Here is an 18,451-nt window from a genome sequence, read left to right on the forward strand (position 1 = left end):
CACTATTCCCATCATGAGGGCTCCAACCTCATGACCTAATTACCTCCCTGAGAGCCCATCTCCAAATACCACCGCATTGGGGGACTAGAGTTTCAACATATGAATTTGGGGTGTGGGGGAGAATACAACCATTCAATCATTAGCATCTCCCAAAGCAAATACTCAGAGCTAATACCAAAGAGTTGGTGCCTCCTGGGGCTGATGTGTCTTAATGGGGTGCCAGGTCCAAGGACTCACATTCTTCTCTCCTGCTTGCTGCTTGTGACTCTCACAAGTTTTTTTTTTTTTTTTTGGCCACCCCACGGCACATGGAGTTCCCAGGCCAGGAATCAGATCCGAGCCATGTGTGGCCCAAATAAGCTGCAACTGCAGCAATGTGGGATCTTAACCACTGTGCCAGGCTGGGGCTCGAACCTGCATCCCAGCACTCCCAAGATGCAATTGATCCTGTTGTGCCACAGCCGAACTCTGACTCTCACAATTCTTAACCTCAGTTTGAAAGATGTGACCCATCTGAAGACAGAAGAGGATGAGGATAGGACCATGAACCCCAAATTCCAGCAGATTTAAATAAAACATAACTTAATTAGCATAAACACTGGCATTACCTATGAAATTAGAAGAGAAAAATCTATAACTAATGAATAACCTTTCTCATAGAATGAAACATTTTCACGTAATTTTTTTTCTGCGGATCTTTTCAGTGAAGCCAAAGAGATGGATGGCTTCAGTGTTAAGCCTGCAAATCAGGCCCTTCTGCCTTCTCCCTCTGAATCTCTCATGCACTAAAATCCATGGGACTCATGTCTCTTTTAGAAGGTAGAGTGGTTAAAAGCATGGCTCATATATCTGTTGTGGGTTTGACTCTCCCTGACCACTTACCTCCCAGACTCTCAGCCTTCTTATCTCTAAAGTAGAATAATCTTAGTGACTACTTCATGATGTTGTTACGATGTTTAAATGAGGCAATAGATGTAAACATATACAAATATATACAAAAGTACTGAGCATGATAATGGGAATATTTTACTAATCTATACCTGATAACCAGTATTAAGTCAATAAAATTTTAAAAAATTGGACACTATTAATAGCATGTTCTTACATACTGAATGTCAACCTGTTACCAATATTTCTAGTCCCTCTGTCTGCTTTCCATAGTATGATTGTGATAAACATTTAATTTTTTACACCAATTTTCAGTAAACCTAAACGTTTGAACTCCCTTTATTATTTATTTATTTAAGTATAAGCTCCATTGTAGAATTAGGTAGTCCTATTTGATTTTAGAGCATGTCACTTTTTGAAACACAGAAAAGTATCTGAGATTTATTGCTTTCACTATTAACTGAGTTGGTATCCAAACTGCAAAGTGTTCACGAGTATGTGTATGTGTTTATGTCACAGGTCATCGAGAACACCTCTTCTCAGAAGGACAGTACCATCAGTGCTTTATACAGCAGTTTAAATAAAGTCATTCTGTATTGCCTCTCCAAGCCGCAGCAGTCCCTTTCTGAATGCCTCAGCCTTCTCAACGTCCTGGGCTTTCTTCAGGAACACTGGGACATTATCTTTGCCACCTATAATTCCAACGCCAGCTTCCTCCTGTGTCTCATGCATTGTCTTCTGCTGCTCAGTACAAGAAGGTTAGAGCCGCCCATTTGCTTCCTTGCCCGCCAGTGCTCAGTGCAGGAAAGAAAGCTTTAGAGGGATACTTAATTGAAGTTGATCAATTATAGATGACACAATCTTTTTGTTTATTTGGTTTCCCAAATTGTGTGCAGTATCCAATAATATGGTAAGTCATCCTCAAACCTGTCCATGCGAATGAGCAGCTAGAATCATCATGAAATAATAATTTACCCTATTTCCATAATTCTCAGGCTGTAAGATATTTCATTGATATAATCAGGGTGGGGGAGTGGGCAAAAACTCCAACAGTAAATATATATATTGATTTTATGATGCAGCCATATTTCAGAAATAGTAACGTTAGTAAATGCAATCTTTGAATGGGAAAATATATAATAAATTAATCATGTAAGCCAGGAAACATGCAATGTGTGATATAAAGATATCCATAAGCCTACTTGTGTAAGAGATACTCATAAAATAAATTAGATAAGCTTATTTAAATCCTTTTCTAGAGGCTCAAGTTTTGAAAATATGTTATTTTTTTGTGTATGTGCACTTTCTGTCTGTTGGCAGTATGCACATATCATGTATCACCTGTGCCTTGGCATCATATGCTTAAGAATAATCTGTCTTATTAATAGAAACCATGTTGAGTTCTACTATGGACTATGAGATAATAACATTTTCCCATTGTCCTTTTTCTTAAATGCATTTATCCCACTACAAATTATTTTTGATTACTTGAAAAAAAAAATCCCCCAAAGCCTGTTGAGTTGACTGTTGAACGTTACATGAGAGTTGACTTGTCTTAAAACACTCTGGAAAGCACTAGAAAACACTCTTATCCCAGAGTAGGTACTCGCCTTTTTATTTGTTTGAAATTAAAGAATCCATTTTCAGAGTATGGATTAAATTGGGGAAGTTCTTTTTTTCTTTTATGTATTTCAAGAATTAGGCCCTATCAGCTCTGGAAGCATTGGTAGGAGGAGCAGAATTCTAAAAGCAGAATTTATGTGCTTGGAGCTCTGTCCTCCTCAGATCCCTCTAGATAGCAAAATGGCCTCCAAAATCCAAAGACTTCGTCTAGAAATTTCAAGAATGGACATTCTCAGATGCTGGTATTTTTTTCATTTCCTTCTTTGTCATTTTTGGTTCAATCCAAAAATGTACTGAGTGTCTACTCTGCTTGGTTGAGTGAGGGGCTCAGAGGGCCCATGAACATGAACATGACCAGGAGCCCCAGAGTACATGGTCCATGGGGATTCTCATATGTAAACAACCGTGCCCCACGTAGAACCAGCTGTATGATGTACGGGGTTCTGGCAGAATGCAAATGCAGAGCCCTTGTTTAAACATTCCTCAGAATTTCAAGATGGTGACAGCAGAGCCCAAGCTCAGGACCCCTCTTAGTGCACACCATGTATGACCACATGGATCACAGGCTCGTGAAGCCAGCCCTAGCCCCATTCCACGCAGGAGGAGATCAGTGCCAAGCAAAGGCAGAGTTCAGTGTCTTGTGAGTCTGCAAAAGGAAATGACAGATCTCATAATGGGGAAAATAGGAAAGGGTTGAGGGGGTCTATTAGGGGCCTGGATTGGATTTAATAAGGTAGGAATAAAAAGAAGGCATTTTTCTTATTTTCTGGAATGCTCTGTATAATATCTGTCATGGAAGTTGTCATAGGTGTTTGCTTTAACCTGACTAGGTAGGTTTTTTCATATTGATATGTAGTGAGTTTGCAGGGTGATTCTTGTAGTAAAGAACAATGGAGTGATCCCAAAGAAATTGGAGTTTATACTGAACAATCTCTTGTCCACTAGTTATCCAGAAGGATTTGGACTGGAATCCAAGCCTAGAGTTACTCCTTATCATCAAGTCTTTCTTTCTCCAAATGAAGAATCGAGAGAAAAAAGAGAGGAAGACTTTCCAAGCTTGAACGATGGTACATTTTATTTGTTGTTTATTTTAGGGGGAGTAGATGGATAGTGGTAACTGTTAGGGTTGCATTCCTCAGTTTATCCTTCCTAAAATAAGGAAGCAAATACTACTAAGAAGATTCTTAAAGGCCAGAAGAGGTCCTTGGAAATCCCAGAACGACCGAATAGAGCAAGGTAACCTGATAGAGAATGAAAATGGAATGATGTTTTTATCTTAGAAATAGAATGGATGGATGGATGGATGGTTGGATGAATCAATGGATGGAAGGAGGGAGGGAAAGTTCTGTGGGATTTGGTTAGACTAAGAACTTAGTGTACTAAATAAAATAGCAGAGGACCTCACTGTAAATTGATTTCGCTTCTCAGGTAGTCTGATATGGAAACTGACAGGCCATTTCACTCAGTTCAAGCCATTACCTAGTTCTGTCTCAGCCTTCTTCTCTAGAAAATGGGAACGGAGTAAAGAATCTCATTACTCTATGAGATTTTTGGCCTAATGGAGTTTATTCTTGGATTTGATAAAATCAGATCAAGTGAAAGGTATTGACAATTTGTTTTAAAAAATGCAGCCAGATCCGTGAGTTTGAAAGATTGCTCCCTCTTGATCCAGGAAGCCCTCATAGCCCTTCTTCTATCACTTTAGTTTGCCGACTGTGCTGCTTATACTTTGTGATACCAGATGGTAACAAAGACCTTTATTTTTTAGTCTGATAGGTGCCCAAAGCCAGTGTTCAAAAACTTGAGAGTTTAAAATTTACTCTGACAGTGTTAATTACAACATGAACATTTGCATCTAGGGATTGAACTAGTAGGGTGAACTGAGCAATGTCCATCCCCCTAGTGAGAGAACAGACTGTAGATGCTGATACTAAAGAGATAACCCAGTGACCCAAGGGAGCTGGGCACAATGTGGGGCATTATATTTGTGGGGCATAGCAGGTACAACTGGCTTTGTAGATTTGTCGCTTTCTTTGCAGTTCCAGGACACTGAGATGGGTAGGTAGTTGGAAGCATGATTCAGTGCCAGGAGAGAGGACTAGGACTGGCTTGGTTCCTGGGCACCTGGGCACAATCTTAGGTTCAGTGTCCATTCTCTTGAGGGGTCAACATAAAAGTCAAGGTCAGAAGGAGCTGTTTCTAGGGAGCTATTTTGATACCTAGAGCTTACAGGAGGTATCTCTCTGTTTGGTATCTAACAGAATTGGGGGTGGGAGAAAGAGGCTCACTGAGCCCATCAATCATGTTTTCCAGCTCTGGACATGTGAGGTAGGACGACTTGGTGGTGGAGGTGGGGGAGAGGCCCAGTTCATATGGGTGGTGGTAGCATCATTATTAGTCCTGTGGATCTCCGTACGTACTGACTTCTCTCTGACTGGAGCTTGCAAAGCTGGTGTGATGTTCAGGAAGGATGCGCCTAAAAGCAACCATGATATGCCCTCTCCTGGCTTTCTCTGGTAGAAGCACTGAGGCTGTCCTGACTGTGTGATATGCTCTCTCTGTTAGTCCAGCACAACATCCAAAAGGTGGTGCGGACTCTCTGGCAACAGCTCGTGGCACAGAGACGACAGGAACTGGAGGATACTGTCAAGATTGATCTTTCTGTGAAACCGGGAGAGAGCGAAGTGAAGATTGAGGAGGTCACCCCACTCTGGGAGGAGACGATGCTCAAGGCCTGGCAGTACTACCTAGGTATGTGTCCACTTGGCTCCAGGGAATGGAACTTTTGAGTCTCATAGACCCAAGGTTCCTCCAGGGTTTCACTCACGGCTCAGAGCCTTTTGTCCCAGACCTCCTCTTTCACCCCTTTGATGGGTGGGTTTACATCATTGAAACCTCATGAATCTTTGCTCACAAAGAATGAATGCTCCTTTGCATCTTGGGTGAAAGGAAGGCCAGAGGTGCCAGCCAAGCAAGCAGATTCTAGTAATTTCTCAGAGGGACGGGCCACCACATTAGAGCTCTAGCCTAAACTCTGGGACTTAGGGTTCTAGGTCCTGCCCTGATATTCACCTACCAGGTTTGAAACCTTGTGCCAAGTCATGCAGTGACCTAAAGCCTCAGGTTCTTCATGTACTAAGTGAAAATCTTTATCCCCAAGATATGGATGTCCCTCACATTTTATCAGTTACTCAAAATTTTTACCCTTATATTAGCATAGGAATAGCCATGAGTTCATTTTATTTTCAAAGAAGTCATTGCTTTCAAACTATGGCTTATATACCTGTGTTAAGTCTTTCAGCATCATGGAATTCTCAGTGATTCAAGCTTATAGCCTGGGCTATTGCTCTTATTGGAGGCAGGCACTGGGCTTGTGCCTCTGTCTGGCTCTTTGAAAATCAAGCCAGCTGTAGAAATAGCATGTGTTTCCCTCTTAACTTCACCTCTGACAGTCTTTGTTTCCTTCTCCTCAGCATCTGAAAAGAAGTTGGTGGCCAGTCGCTCGAATGTGGGACACCACAGCAAAGTTTCTTCATGGAGTGGAAGCTTGTCCTCAGCCATGAGGCTGATGCCTGGGCGGCAGACCAAGGACCCTGAGTGCAAAGCAGAGGTGAGTCCAGACCCCCATGTCTTAGAGAACATCAGGCATTTGCTTCAAACCCCATGTGTCATGTCTTCTCTCTCCATGACCACTGGATATGATCTAATTCCATGTTCTTCTGAGCATTTAAGAGAATGCATGTGGCTACCTAGGGGAATCAGGTCTTAGGTTACTCTAAACCTGAAGTGAATGTGGGCTCCACTGGAGTGCCAAGAGCAGCAGTTCCTTATGGCATTAAAACTCAAACCAATCCTGTTCCCAGTCTCCTTTTGAGTCAGGTGTGCCCAGAAGGCCCTAACCCACAGCTCATCAGGAGCTGGGTGTGTGGGTGCAGCAAAGGGGGACAGGAATGCTGGTGCCATTGTCAGGAGATGATCCTCCTGACTGCGTGGAGCTGAGCCTTTGGGGTTTTCTAATCCGTGTCTCTAATGCTGCATATCGAACCATCTTAAAACTCAGTAGCACCAACAGTGATTCTTTTTTTTAATTTTTAAAATTTTTTTTGTCTTTTTGCCTTTTCTAGGGCTGTTCCCACGGCATATGGGGGTTCCCAGGCTAGGGGTCTCATTGGAGCTGTAGCCACTGGCCTACACCACAGCCACAGCAACGTGGGATCCAAGCTGTGTCTGCGACCTACACCACAGCTCACGGCAACACTGGATCCTTAACTCACTGAGCAAGGCCAGGGATTGAACCTGCAACCTCATGGCTCCTAGTCTGATTCATTAACCACTGAGCCACAACGGGAACCCCCAAGTGATTCTTTTGTGATCATGGATGCTGTGTAGTGAATTGAGCACAGCAGGGTGTGGGGATGTTTCTGCTTCATGATGTCTCTGGGCTCAGCTGGAGTTATTGGAAAACTCACTTACATATCAGGGGATTGCTGCTGGCCCTAGACCAGAATACCTACACGTGGCTTGTCTATGTCTGAGCTTCCTCACAACCTGGTGGCTGGGTTTCAAGGGATAAATTTCCACAGGGAGAGGAAAGGAGAGAGAGAGAGGTGAAGGCTGAATTGCCTCCCATGACCCAGCTTCAGAGTCTCCACATATCATCTCTGCTGCAATCCTTTGGTCCAGACAGGCACAGGGTTCTGGCCATGTTCAGATGGAGGGAAGTAGACTCTACCTCCTAGAGGGGAAGTGGCAGGGTCTGTAAGAGCATAAATGACTGGAAATATGGCTGAGGCTCTTTTTGGAAAACACAATTTGTCGTATATTCTAATGTGGGCTCAGTGATTTACCTCTAGAGACAGACTGTGTCCATTCAGTAGACATGGCCTTAGGATCAAGAAAACTTGGGGAAGTCACTTAATTCCCTGAGTCTTTATCTCCCGACCTCCACGATGGGACAAATAACTGGAGGAAACCATGGAAAGGGCCTCTCTAGGGAGGGGGATAGATGGTTGACAGACACATTACACACTTACTACTCTCTGCTCATGTCGCTTTGGAAAGTGAAGTTGACTCCACATCCCACCTGAGCTCTGCTGTCAGCACGGTTCTATTGTCCACTGTGGTCACTGTGGTCAGGGCCTGATGTGGCAGGGAGCAGCTGTCACCAGATGCTGGGAGGAGGGAGGGGGAAGGGCTGCTGCTAGGGCTCAGGCAGCCCAGCAAAGGGGCCTTTCCTCTTTCCAAACTTCAGGAACAATAGGCTTCAGAACATATGGAGAAAGAGCCTGGAGGTAGAAGGGAAGTCAGGAAACAAACCTGACTGGGCTGACCAGCCCCCTGGTGTTCAGAGCTGAGGGCAGGCTGTGTCCTCAGTGTACTGGCTTGTGGAAGACACTACTCATGAAATCTGTCCACAGACTCGCTGGCTGGCTGAGTGAATAACTCAGATTTCCTGCCAGCTATTATTAGCCCCATTTTGTAGATGTGAAACAGAATCTAAAAAAAAGTCAAGAGCTTTGCATCCCCAAAGTGGCAGAGTGAAGACAGGTCTTCATGCATCGCCTGTACACTGCTGAGCATGCCCTTGTGCAGCTCCGTAACCTCTCAGGGACTCAGCCCCTGAACTTATAGCCGGGGAATGTGTTCCACTTACACTAGCCTATGTGGAAGCACTGGAAACTGCAAGTGCTTTCGAAATAGAAGACAGTTTATGAAATTCCAACAGACCTTATAGCTCCCTCTGCCAGTGGGAAGACCATCTCACACGTGGTAGAGCTGCACCACGCCTGGGAAGCAGGGGCTTCCGCACTGTGCTGGAGCACTTGCTCCTGCCCAGTGCCACGTGTGGCAGGAGAGGTTCAGCCCCTCTTCCCTGGGGTTCCCTGGAGCTTCTACTGCTTGACCAAGTTAGCATTGTCCTCCAGAGGTCAGGTTGGTCTGGCCAGGCAGCTGGGGAAGGGACACTGGGCAAAGCCATACATTTTATGGGTACCTCCTGGCTATTGATGCCTCTTGCCTGTGCCCCACCCCTGCCCAGGTCACTGATGTTGATACAGCTCAGTGCCTCTGAGTCCTGGCTGTTTCTCAACAGTGCATGTTCCTCATGGGCTTGGTAGAAGCTTATTTGGGGCCATGTTCACAGTGGCTTGTAACAGTTTGCTCTTGGCACACATTGAAAGATATTCAAGAAAGAAAATTTGAAATTGGCTCTGTCTTTGGTGAGAGCAGTCTACCAAAGACTTTGTCTTCTGCATCAATTGAGGTCTCATCCATATATCCATTCAATAATTTTTTTTTTTTTTTTTTTTACGGCTACACCTGTGGTATATGGAGGTTCCCAGGCTAGGGGTCAAATCAGAGCTGCAGCTGCCAGCCTATGCCACAGCCACAGCAATGTCTGACCCAAGCTGCATCTGTGAACTATGCTGCAGCTTGCAGCAACACCAGATCCTTAACCCACTAGGCAAGGCCAGAGATCCAACCTGATCCTCACAGAGACAATGTTGGGTTCTTAATCTGCTAAGCCACTACAGTAGCTCCTTATTCAACGTTTTTTTTTGTCCTTTTAGGGCTGCTCCAGTGGCACATGGAGGTTCCCAGGCTAGGAGTCTAGTTGGAGCTATAACTGCTGGCCTATGCCACAGCCACAGCAATGTGGGATCCGAGCCTGAGTCTGTGACCTACACCACAGCTCACAGCAATGCTGGATCCTTAACCTGCTGAGAGAGGCCAGGGATCAAACCTGAAACCTCATGGTTCCTAGTCGGGTTTGTTTCTGCTGCACCACGACAGGAACTCCCTTAACAAGTTTTTATTAAGTGTTTATTTTGGTCCTTGCTCTAAGCAATGAGGTTATGGAAGAGAGAAAAACTGACATATTCTCTGCTTTCATGGAGACTGCATGCTAGGGGTGAAGGTAGACAGTAAGAAGATAAATACATTTGTAAATATTGAGGTGCTAATTGCAGTGAGGAAAAATGGAGCGGGGTGAGTAGGGGAGGGTGACAAGTGAGGCTCTGGGCTACTTAGATGGAGGTAGTCAGAAGCCCTCTCTGCAGAGAGATGGGGAATGACAGGAGCCTTGTGACTCTCCGGGAAAGAGTGGTCAGGTAGGGAGGACCACCAAGCAGAGGCACTGAGGCAGGTGTGTGCTGGGGGTTCTAGGCATCCAAGGCCAGTGTGGCTGGACTGCAGTGTGGAGCGGGCAGCTGCGGGGGAGGTCTCCCTCAGCTGCTAGTACCAGGAAGGACCGTGCTTTTCCCTAGCAATTTACCAATAGCAGAACTTCTGATATTGCTATTTTTCTTCTTTCATCTGACTCTCAGAAGCCAGAGATAAGCCCAACTTGTGTAACTGCACATACCCAGTGGGATAAATTTCTGCAAAACACACATACACGCACACACATTATTGTACTTCTTCCTTCCCAGCCTAGTCCCATTTTACCTCCAACTTGATTTATGTACCTTTTCGATAGCTTATTCTGTCTTATGGAATTTTAAAAGACAAATTATTTTTGAAACAAAGTGGACTTAGTTTTAATTTAAAAAATGAATTATGCCTTTGCTGAGCAGCAGCATCCCCCACTGGTAACTCAGTCTGGGCTGGGCACAGTGCCTGGTACGTAGAAGGTCCTTAAAGAATGTGTCAGGAGCTGCACGGAGCTCCCCCTCCTTTCTGTGGGATGAAACTCACCAGCCTTCAGAGCCCGCATCCATCACTCATCCGCGCGAGATGCTTTTGCTGCTAACAGAAGGCACAACTTCTCAGGTACATATGTACACTGTGATGTCATAGGATAAGAGCATCCACTATTTGCCCTGGGGTCTGTTTAATTATTTTTAAAAATTAATTTTGATTATTACAGCTGATTACACCTCAGTGAGCAATGTAATTGATATTTTCTAATGTATCCCAAGGAACATTTTGTACAACACGCTTTTTGCTGTTGAAGGTTAAAGACTCCGTTATTGGTTTTTCCCTAAATATGCCCACATCATTAGTCCCTCCAGTGAGAAGGTCGCCATCTGGAAAAAGCAGCATGGAGACATTATTCAGGCACAAGTGCATGAAATTGGTGTTTCTGCATCTTCTGTCTCTCTTCTGGAAAGAAGAGGCTTGTAATTAAAGGAGTTGGTTTTGGAGGAAACATTATTCATTTGGTGTTATTCCTTATCATGTCAGTGGCTGACAGCTCTGTAGCACTGATAAATTGTTCCTTGGAGTGAGACATAAGATGCATGATTCCTAATTCCTAATTCCTTCATTTTCAGTAGAAAATGTCGTCTTCTTGGAAACTGAGCTGAACTTTGAGGCAAGGCTGATGTGATAGATGTTATTTCTTCTTTTTCTCCCTGAGACCCTCATCACAGTCCCTCTGGGATTAGACTGAAGTCATGGTCTCTATCAGGGTGGAGACTGTGGCATCAGCTTGTCAGACAGAGGTTGGGACCTTGGGCTCCCTGGAGGTCACCAAAGGCCAGTTCAAGGTGTCCAGGGAGGCAGTTCATCATGACGCCTTCAGCTTGGCAAGATCCGGGGACTGTACTCTAGCCAACCATCCTTCTTCCCAGCCTTTGGGGTGGCTCTGCTCACCTGTTCAGTTTCAGAATTTCTTGTTTAAAAACAGGTTGAAAGCCGAATCGACAACCAGTGTTGGTTTCCTAGCTTTGGCAGACACACCATGGTGGTGTGTGATGTTAACGTTATGGCAAACCAGGTGAGGGGTTGGTGGGAATTCTGTGCACTGCGTTACTACTTTTCTGTGGATCCAAAATTATTCTAAAGCATAAAGTGTGTCATTCTCTGTTTCTTTTTTAAAGCATCAGCAAACGAAAATGGGCATGGGGCACAGGAACGTGGGAGCTAGGGGCCTGGTGGAAGGGGCCCTGAGGATGAGTGGGTGAGGCCTGTGGGCAGGGGGATGTTTGGAGCTGCTGTAGGTGACGAGGTGGGCATGGAGGCAGGTTAGGGAGGGGGGGCACTGTGGCCCGTAGGTGGGGGTTAAGCAGGGGAATGGCATGTTTCTGTTTGTACAGGTTGGATTGGCGTTTAGGGCCGCTGGGGCTATAGCATCATCATTCAGGTGGGAGATGATGGAGGCTGTACTGGCAGTGGCAGAGCAGTGGTAATCAAAGAATACACAAGAGAAACTGGTTGGGGTGTGCAAAAAAAAAAAAAAAAAAAATAGAGGGCCACCCAAGACAGAGGCCCTGGTTGCAGGCCTTTTAAATCTGGCCACAAGGAAAGAGTACGCCCAGGTATAAGAGGTGCAGACACTGTGTGATTCATATGGTTCCTTGGGGCTCTGCAGAGAAGCGGGAGGAACAAGCCAGAAGAACAGTTGGCAGGAGTTGAGAGAACAGGGTCACTTCTATCCTGTAAAGGGTGGGACCTCTGGGTAGGAACAGCCAGCTGACCCAGGTCTTGTTCAGCAAAGCATGAGCTGGGTTTAACCCCACTTTCCTCCTGAGATTAACTGTACTGTGTGCTCAGAGGCTTTATAGAGGAGCAGAGGCCGGGGCAGCAGGGCTGGGCTCTGTGTTCTTCACGTTTCCATGGCTTTTGGAAACAGCTGAGCCAGCTTCCAGTAGCTGTTCTCAAAGCTGTATGTTAGAAAGTTGAAGTGTCCCATAGGGAAGCCAGGAACATATGAGAATTAGCAGAAGGGGGTGAGAAGTCACCAAAAGCCAGAGGGAGGGCATCACAGTGCAGTTGCTAAAATACCAAAGACAAGGGTTTTTTTTACAGGAATTTTATGTCCACCCCAGCAAGGACAGGAAAGCACTAAACATTTATTCCAAGGCCCCATGAGGTCCCTGAAAGGCTGCCCTGTGGGCAAGCACCCTGCCCACCCTGATGCACCATGGCCCCCTGCAAGACCAGTGGGGCCCATGCCTGATGATCTCAGACACTGGACACTTGTGTGGCCAGGATGAGGTGGACCTGCCACTGGCTACTTTCCTGAATATGTGGCCAGGCCCACCATCTCCCACTCCCAGCCATGGAGCTAAGGCCAGCAGTGAGGTGACAGCTATATTAAGGGCAGCCCTGGCTCAGATCCCTGGAAAGGAAAATGACATTTTTGACCATCCGCTCTGAGAACTTTACCCATTATCTCTTTAAGAAATCATTGTGGAAATTTTGAAACAGTTATAGAAGTAGAGAAAATTAAAAATGAATCTCCAGAGTTCCCTGGTGCCTTAGCCAGTTAAAAACCTGGTGTTGTCTCTGCTGTGGTTCCCATCACTGTTATGGCGTGGGTTCAGTTCAGTCCCTGGCCTGGGAACATCCATATGCCACAGGCATGGCCAAAAAAAAAAAAAAAAAAAATCCCCATGTGTTTATCCATCACTTAACTTCCAAGTTTTCATTTCCTGGCCCATCTTTCTCATCTCTATCCCTCCCCACTTTCTCCCTCTGCACAGAATAATTTTGAAACAACATCCCAAATAGCATGTCATTTCATGTGTAAATGTTCCTATATACTTATTTTCTCTTTTAAAAAAACTGTGAAACCCAAATGAAAACTGCAGAAAAGGAAGCAAGCGTGTGGAATTGGAAGGCTCGAGCAGTCCCTGTGGGAGTGATCATGCAGCTCCTGGTCTTACTTTCTGCGTGCTGGTATTCCTCTCCTGCTGCTGAGAGATTTTCAGTCTTGCTGAGGCTGAAGGCACAGTGACTCCCCCCCACCCCCCTGAGAATCCCAGGCCTCTGTTTCAGGAAGGAGGGTGAGGGCCGACGGGGGACAGTGCTTTGCAGTTTAGTGTTTTGGCACCTCCATGTCTGGGGGTGAACAGCCCTTGAGGTGGAAGCCTCAGATTTCACTCACCTGGGAAAGAGGCTCAGGACAGGAGAAGAGGTTTTTGAAAATAGAAAGGAACGGGCTTTGAAATGAAATGAAGGGGAAGTAAGCGGTGGAGTTGAGGGAAATAGCCGAGGAAGTCAAAAGAGCAACTACGAAAACAGATGTCAGAATTCCCGGGGATGTTCTACTGTAAAAGAGTTATTGTCAAAAATCCTTAAGAGGGTATAGGAAATTTAAAAAATCGGAAATTCCAAAGGTTGTCACATGGACTATTTTTACATCAGCTTGTCATAAATTCAACGTGATGTTCTGGGGCAAGGGAGAAGGGACTTTCCTGGGAGATAAGTGTGCCTTTAAAAGAGGTGTTTAGGAGCAGGTGGCCTAACTTTGGGGGAGAATGAAGACACGTGAGGACTTCTAAAGTTGAAGGGGTGACAGGCCCAGAGATTGGTGAGGTCATGGTAATACATCCTTGCTGGTGGACCTGCAGGGCAGAAGGACAGCGTGTGAGCAGATCAAGAGAGGAGCAGGCAGGAGGAGTGAGCCAGGGAAACTGGGGAGAAGGGAAGAGTGATTCAGAAAACCTGCCAACCTGGACTTTGTGAGAAATCACAGTGCTTTGTTGTTGGAAAACCCTGTAGTGAATGTGGTGGGTACAGTCTTGTGAGCCAGTAACTGAATGGGACTCTAAGATATAGGAATAAAATTACTCAGAAACAAATGAAAGTATAATTTTTAAAAATCAAACTTTGGGAGTGCCCGTAGTGCTCAGTGGTTAACGAACCCGATTAGTATCCATGAGGACTCAGGTTTGATCCCTGGCCTCGCTCAGTGGGTTAGGTATCTGGCATCGCTGTGAGTTGTGATGTAGGTTGCAGACACTGCTGGCTCAGATACCCACATTGCTGTGGCTGTGGCATAGGCTGGTGGCTACAGCTCCAATTCAATCCCTTGCCTGGGAACCTCCACATGTGGTGGTGTGGCCCTAAAAAGCATCCCCCCCAAACAAACAAACAAACAAACCTTTGAAAAGTGTAAATTGCTTCTTTTGATATGAGCATTGTTACTAAGACCTTCTACTAAATGGGAGTCTTGATTTTCTTAATTGCGGTGGTGAGGCTGCTGATGACACTTTCTCTTGACACATTTCCCGAGATAACAGACCCTAAAAATAATGTCACTCTCCTCATCTGGTCTTGGAGCTCTTTGTGGTGTCTCTGGACTAGGGCTGTTTCCAGAAGGGACTTCCATAACGCTCTGGTTCTGATGGTATTCAGGGGCAAGAAAGAAAAATGATGGAGTCCAGTAACTTATTTCTTTTTTTTTTTTTTTTTGCTATTTCTTGGGCCGCTCCCGCGGCATATGGAGGTTCCCAGGCTAGGGGTCAATCGGAGCTGTAGCCACCGGCCTACGCCAGAGCCACAGCAACGCGGGATCCGAGCCGCGTCTGCAACCTACACCACAGCTCACGGCAACGCCGGATCGTTAACCCACTGAGCAAGGCCAGGGACCGAACCCGCAACCTCATGGTTTCTAGTTGGATTCATTAACCACTGCACCACGACGGGAACTCCCAGTAACTTATTTCTTAAACTTCTGAAATTTCCTTTTCCACTTCAACTGAGAGTAGAGTCTTTATGTTATGTACTGTAGCCTTTGATCATGCAGGCAATTGTGTTCCAACACCAAATGCAGCATCGTATGGTGATTGTATCTTGGTCATGGAGGTGGGGGCACAGTACTGCAGGGTCATGGCGATAGAGCCAAGTCAGGGCTGTGTGTGTTTGTGTGTGTGTGTGTGTGTGTGTGTGTGTGTGTGAATGAATTAGCCCTTTAGCTTTTAGCTTTTCTTCTGGTCTGGGCACTTGGTAAGTGTGCTCCTTCTCATTTTCTCTCTTCCTGTGACGGACACTCAAACAAGCACAGACACACATACACCCTATTCATAAAACAGCTGATAGAACGCACCCAACACATTCAGTGAGAAGTGAGCAGGAAGGAGTTAGTTTGAACTAGAAACTCTACACCAGAACTGACCCCAGATGATAGGTCCCGACAGCAGGGGATTTGAAACAGGAGTCCCACCACCAACGTGACATTAGTATCCAGAATGAGGAGAAGGATGATATTGGGCTTATGGAGAGAGTGGCTTCCTTTTTCTAAGACAGGCTTAAACATTACTAGGCCATCACAAATCCTTGTTAAAAGAGTTTGAAAAATGCAAGTAAATGAAGAAAGCAAACACTGATACCTTTAATGATGTTTCTTTACCAAGTGCATCATTTGTGAGACAGCTTTATCTTCATAATAGAAGGATAATTAACATCACTAATTATCTAATTAAGTTCATTAAGCATCCACCAACAGTGCACCGTGAAGTTGACATTATGTTCTACTGTCAACAAATGCTTTTGATTTCTTAGGAAGTAATTAAAATGTAAATTAGCATGCGATTATATGCACAGGGGAAGTTTTGAATCAGATATTCATTTCAGAACTGCTTAGAGCAACATCGCTTTTGTTTTTTTCTTCAGTAAAACAGACATCTTGCTATTAATGGTATTTATTAAAGTTGCCATTTGTTATTCAATATTTGAATCATTTCAAGGTTATAGTGCTGTATGACAGTGTTTAGTTGATAGATTTGCTACAGTGCTTTGTGCTTTTGTGCTTATTTGCACATTTTATTTAGAATGTATATTTGTGTTTGGGTCCTTTGTGTTTAACAATATCACAAATGATTTTTTTCCTTAAAACTTTCTGTAACTTACATTCTCGGGCTGAGCTTGCCCTTTAAAGGCATTTTAGGTCAAATCTTTCAATATATTCATTTGGTCATGTTAGGCTCGGGGAATATCATCATTGACTTGCTCAGAGCAGGTGACACACATGCTATTACATTCCTAGGAAAGAAGGAAGCTGCCCAGATTAGACTTAGCCGCCCTTGGTTGCAAGTTCACATGTTTCTGCCTTCTTAGGGAAGCCCATTGGTTTGTAATGAAATAGTATATAGCTGGAATGGGTGTGTTGTAGTGCTAGATACAGTAACCTGGTCAGAATAGGACCCTTCCTGAAACATTACAGAGTCTCTAGACATTTGCTGGAAAAAGAGGCTCCCAAGACAGAAGCGCTGTGCCCACAGCCTCAAGCTTTCTTTCTTCAAACAATCCTGGTGGAACCTGGGATGCCCATCCTTTACCAAATGTATAGTTTCCTGCGAAATCTCAGTGCTCCTGATGCCACCTCTGCCATCTTCTTCCGTGAAGATGTTGGCCATTTGAGCTTCCAGCCGATGTCATCTGTTCTCAGAGGAGGAAAAGGTTCCACTCATTTTATTGAACCTTCTCCATCACTTCTTGGATGATTATCTTCAGGTATGGATATAGGTGGTGCCAGACCCAGACCCCTCAGTTACATGGGAATAAGATTTCAGATAAACGCAGAGAAAAATACAGTGGCATAAGAAAGATTGTCTCTTGTCCTCTTGAGAGGATCAATGTCAGGGCTTGGCCATGAGAAGAGTCTGCTGAACTCTAGCTACTGTCACTGTGGGTGCAGACAGCCCAGTCCAAGTAGAGAGAGGCTGGCATCCTGGGGCGGACGGGGGGCAAGACATCATTGCACAGTGGCTGGTAGTGGATGTGAGGCCAGCTGGACTGTGGTGAGTAGTGACACCTCCCTGAGAAACTCAGCTGCACAGGACCAAGGCTCCCCATAGAGACAGGCAGTTTTGGGGTGGACCTGGCTTTTTTTTTTCCAAGCTTTGCTGGCAAGCCTCAAGCTCTGGTGTGTCTGAACTGACGTGGGAGAAGGCAACATCTGTCTAGAGGGGCTCCGTTTTCTAATTCATGCAGAGGACAGTGTCTAGACTAGCAGAGACCCTGACCCGACCAGGGGATCCTGCTGCTAACATTGCATGATCATGACCTTCTCCAAATGTGCACCAAGTACCTACCTCAACTAGCAGACAGAATTTCTTTCTAGTATTTTCTTCTCGATTGTTTACTCTTAAAACTCAATGTGATCTGCTATATCTGACTTACTAAGAATGCAAAGTCCACACAGTAAACATATATTTAACACCAACAGTTACTCCCTTTGTCCCATGGCTGGCTCATGGACCTGCCTCCTGCTGGTCACTGTAGCTGGTGCTAAGGGATGGCTCCGTCACTGAGCTCCACAAAAGCGCAGGGGCCACCATGGGCTCTGCCACCTCAGAGTGGCCTAAAGCTGCCTCTTTGAGTGTGGTTTTGGTCATTCAGCCTCACAAGAAATGGAGTTAAATTTGTTTTGCTTTTGGCAGCAAGTGATAGCTTGAAATCTCTCCAAGAGAGCAGGCACTGAGGTTCCTTACGTTCCATGAATCAATGGAATATTCTCAACATAAGGTCACAACCACTGCCATTGAAAGGCACATCAATTCTAAATCATTTTTAGAAAAGTCTTTAGGGATGAATATTTAGTTTCTTCTCCAAAGACTTCTACCCAAACAGAAACATTCTACCCAAAGAAAAAGGTTAGAAAATGTTTACTAGATCTCACCTCCTTCTGCTAGTTACTTACTGATTTTTTCTCCTCTTTCTTCTATAGTCTTTTATTTCATTACAAAATCAGCTAACTTTGTTTTTGTTTTTGCTTTTTCTTTTTAGGGCCCCACCTGCAGTATATGGAGGTTCCCAGGCTAGGGGTCGAATCAGAACTACAGCTGCCAGCCTACACCACAGCCACAGCAACACCAGGTCAAGCCATGTCTGTGACTTACACCACAGCTCACAGCAACACCAGATCCTTAACCCACTGAGCAAGGCTAGGGATTGAACCTGCATCCTCATGGATACTAGTTGAGTTTGTAACCACTGAGCCACAATGGGGACTCCAGGCCTGTGTTTTTATACTGTACATGAGGGCTGTCATTGAGGAATATTTCAAAGTATTCCAAGTCCAAGCTCAACCCATAATATTTTAATGTACATAAACACTTCATCATGTGCAAATCAACATCATATGAATTTATTGGAGATGTGGTAGTCCTCCTTAAGAATATATATTCCCTAAGGATATAGAAATGAATAACACATGACCTCATATTTAAGAAATCCTTGTGGTTTAGTTATTTATCTCCCTAGGTAGATT

At 44.9% G+C, this 18,451-nt stretch overlaps 1 protein-coding gene and 1 non-coding gene across 2 annotated transcripts in view; one reads left to right on the forward strand and one right to left on the reverse strand.

Annotated features, from left to right (window-relative positions):
- The window catches only part of WDFY4 (WDFY family member 4), a 279,361-nt gene that overhangs the window by 144,367 nt on the left and 116,543 nt on the right, over nt 1-18,451 (forward strand). Inside the window, 4 exon segments of the mRNA XM_021073024.1 lie at nt 1,408-1,646; nt 3,457-3,578; nt 5,077-5,262; nt 5,985-6,121. Of these exon segments, the coding sequence (XP_020928683.1) occupies nt 1,408-1,646; nt 3,457-3,578; nt 5,077-5,262; nt 5,985-6,121 (684 nt within the window).
- MIR9835 (microRNA 9835) lies at nt 2,652-2,749 on the reverse strand. The gene has a single exon (NR_128522.1). It is a non-coding gene; the product is annotated as a microRNA 9835 (primary transcript).

Source organism: Sus scrofa, chromosome 14 (assembly GCF_000003025.6).
Source record: "Sus scrofa isolate TJ Tabasco breed Duroc chromosome 14, Sscrofa11.1, whole genome shotgun sequence".
NCBI lineage: Eukaryota > Metazoa > Chordata > Mammalia > Artiodactyla > Suidae > Sus > Sus scrofa.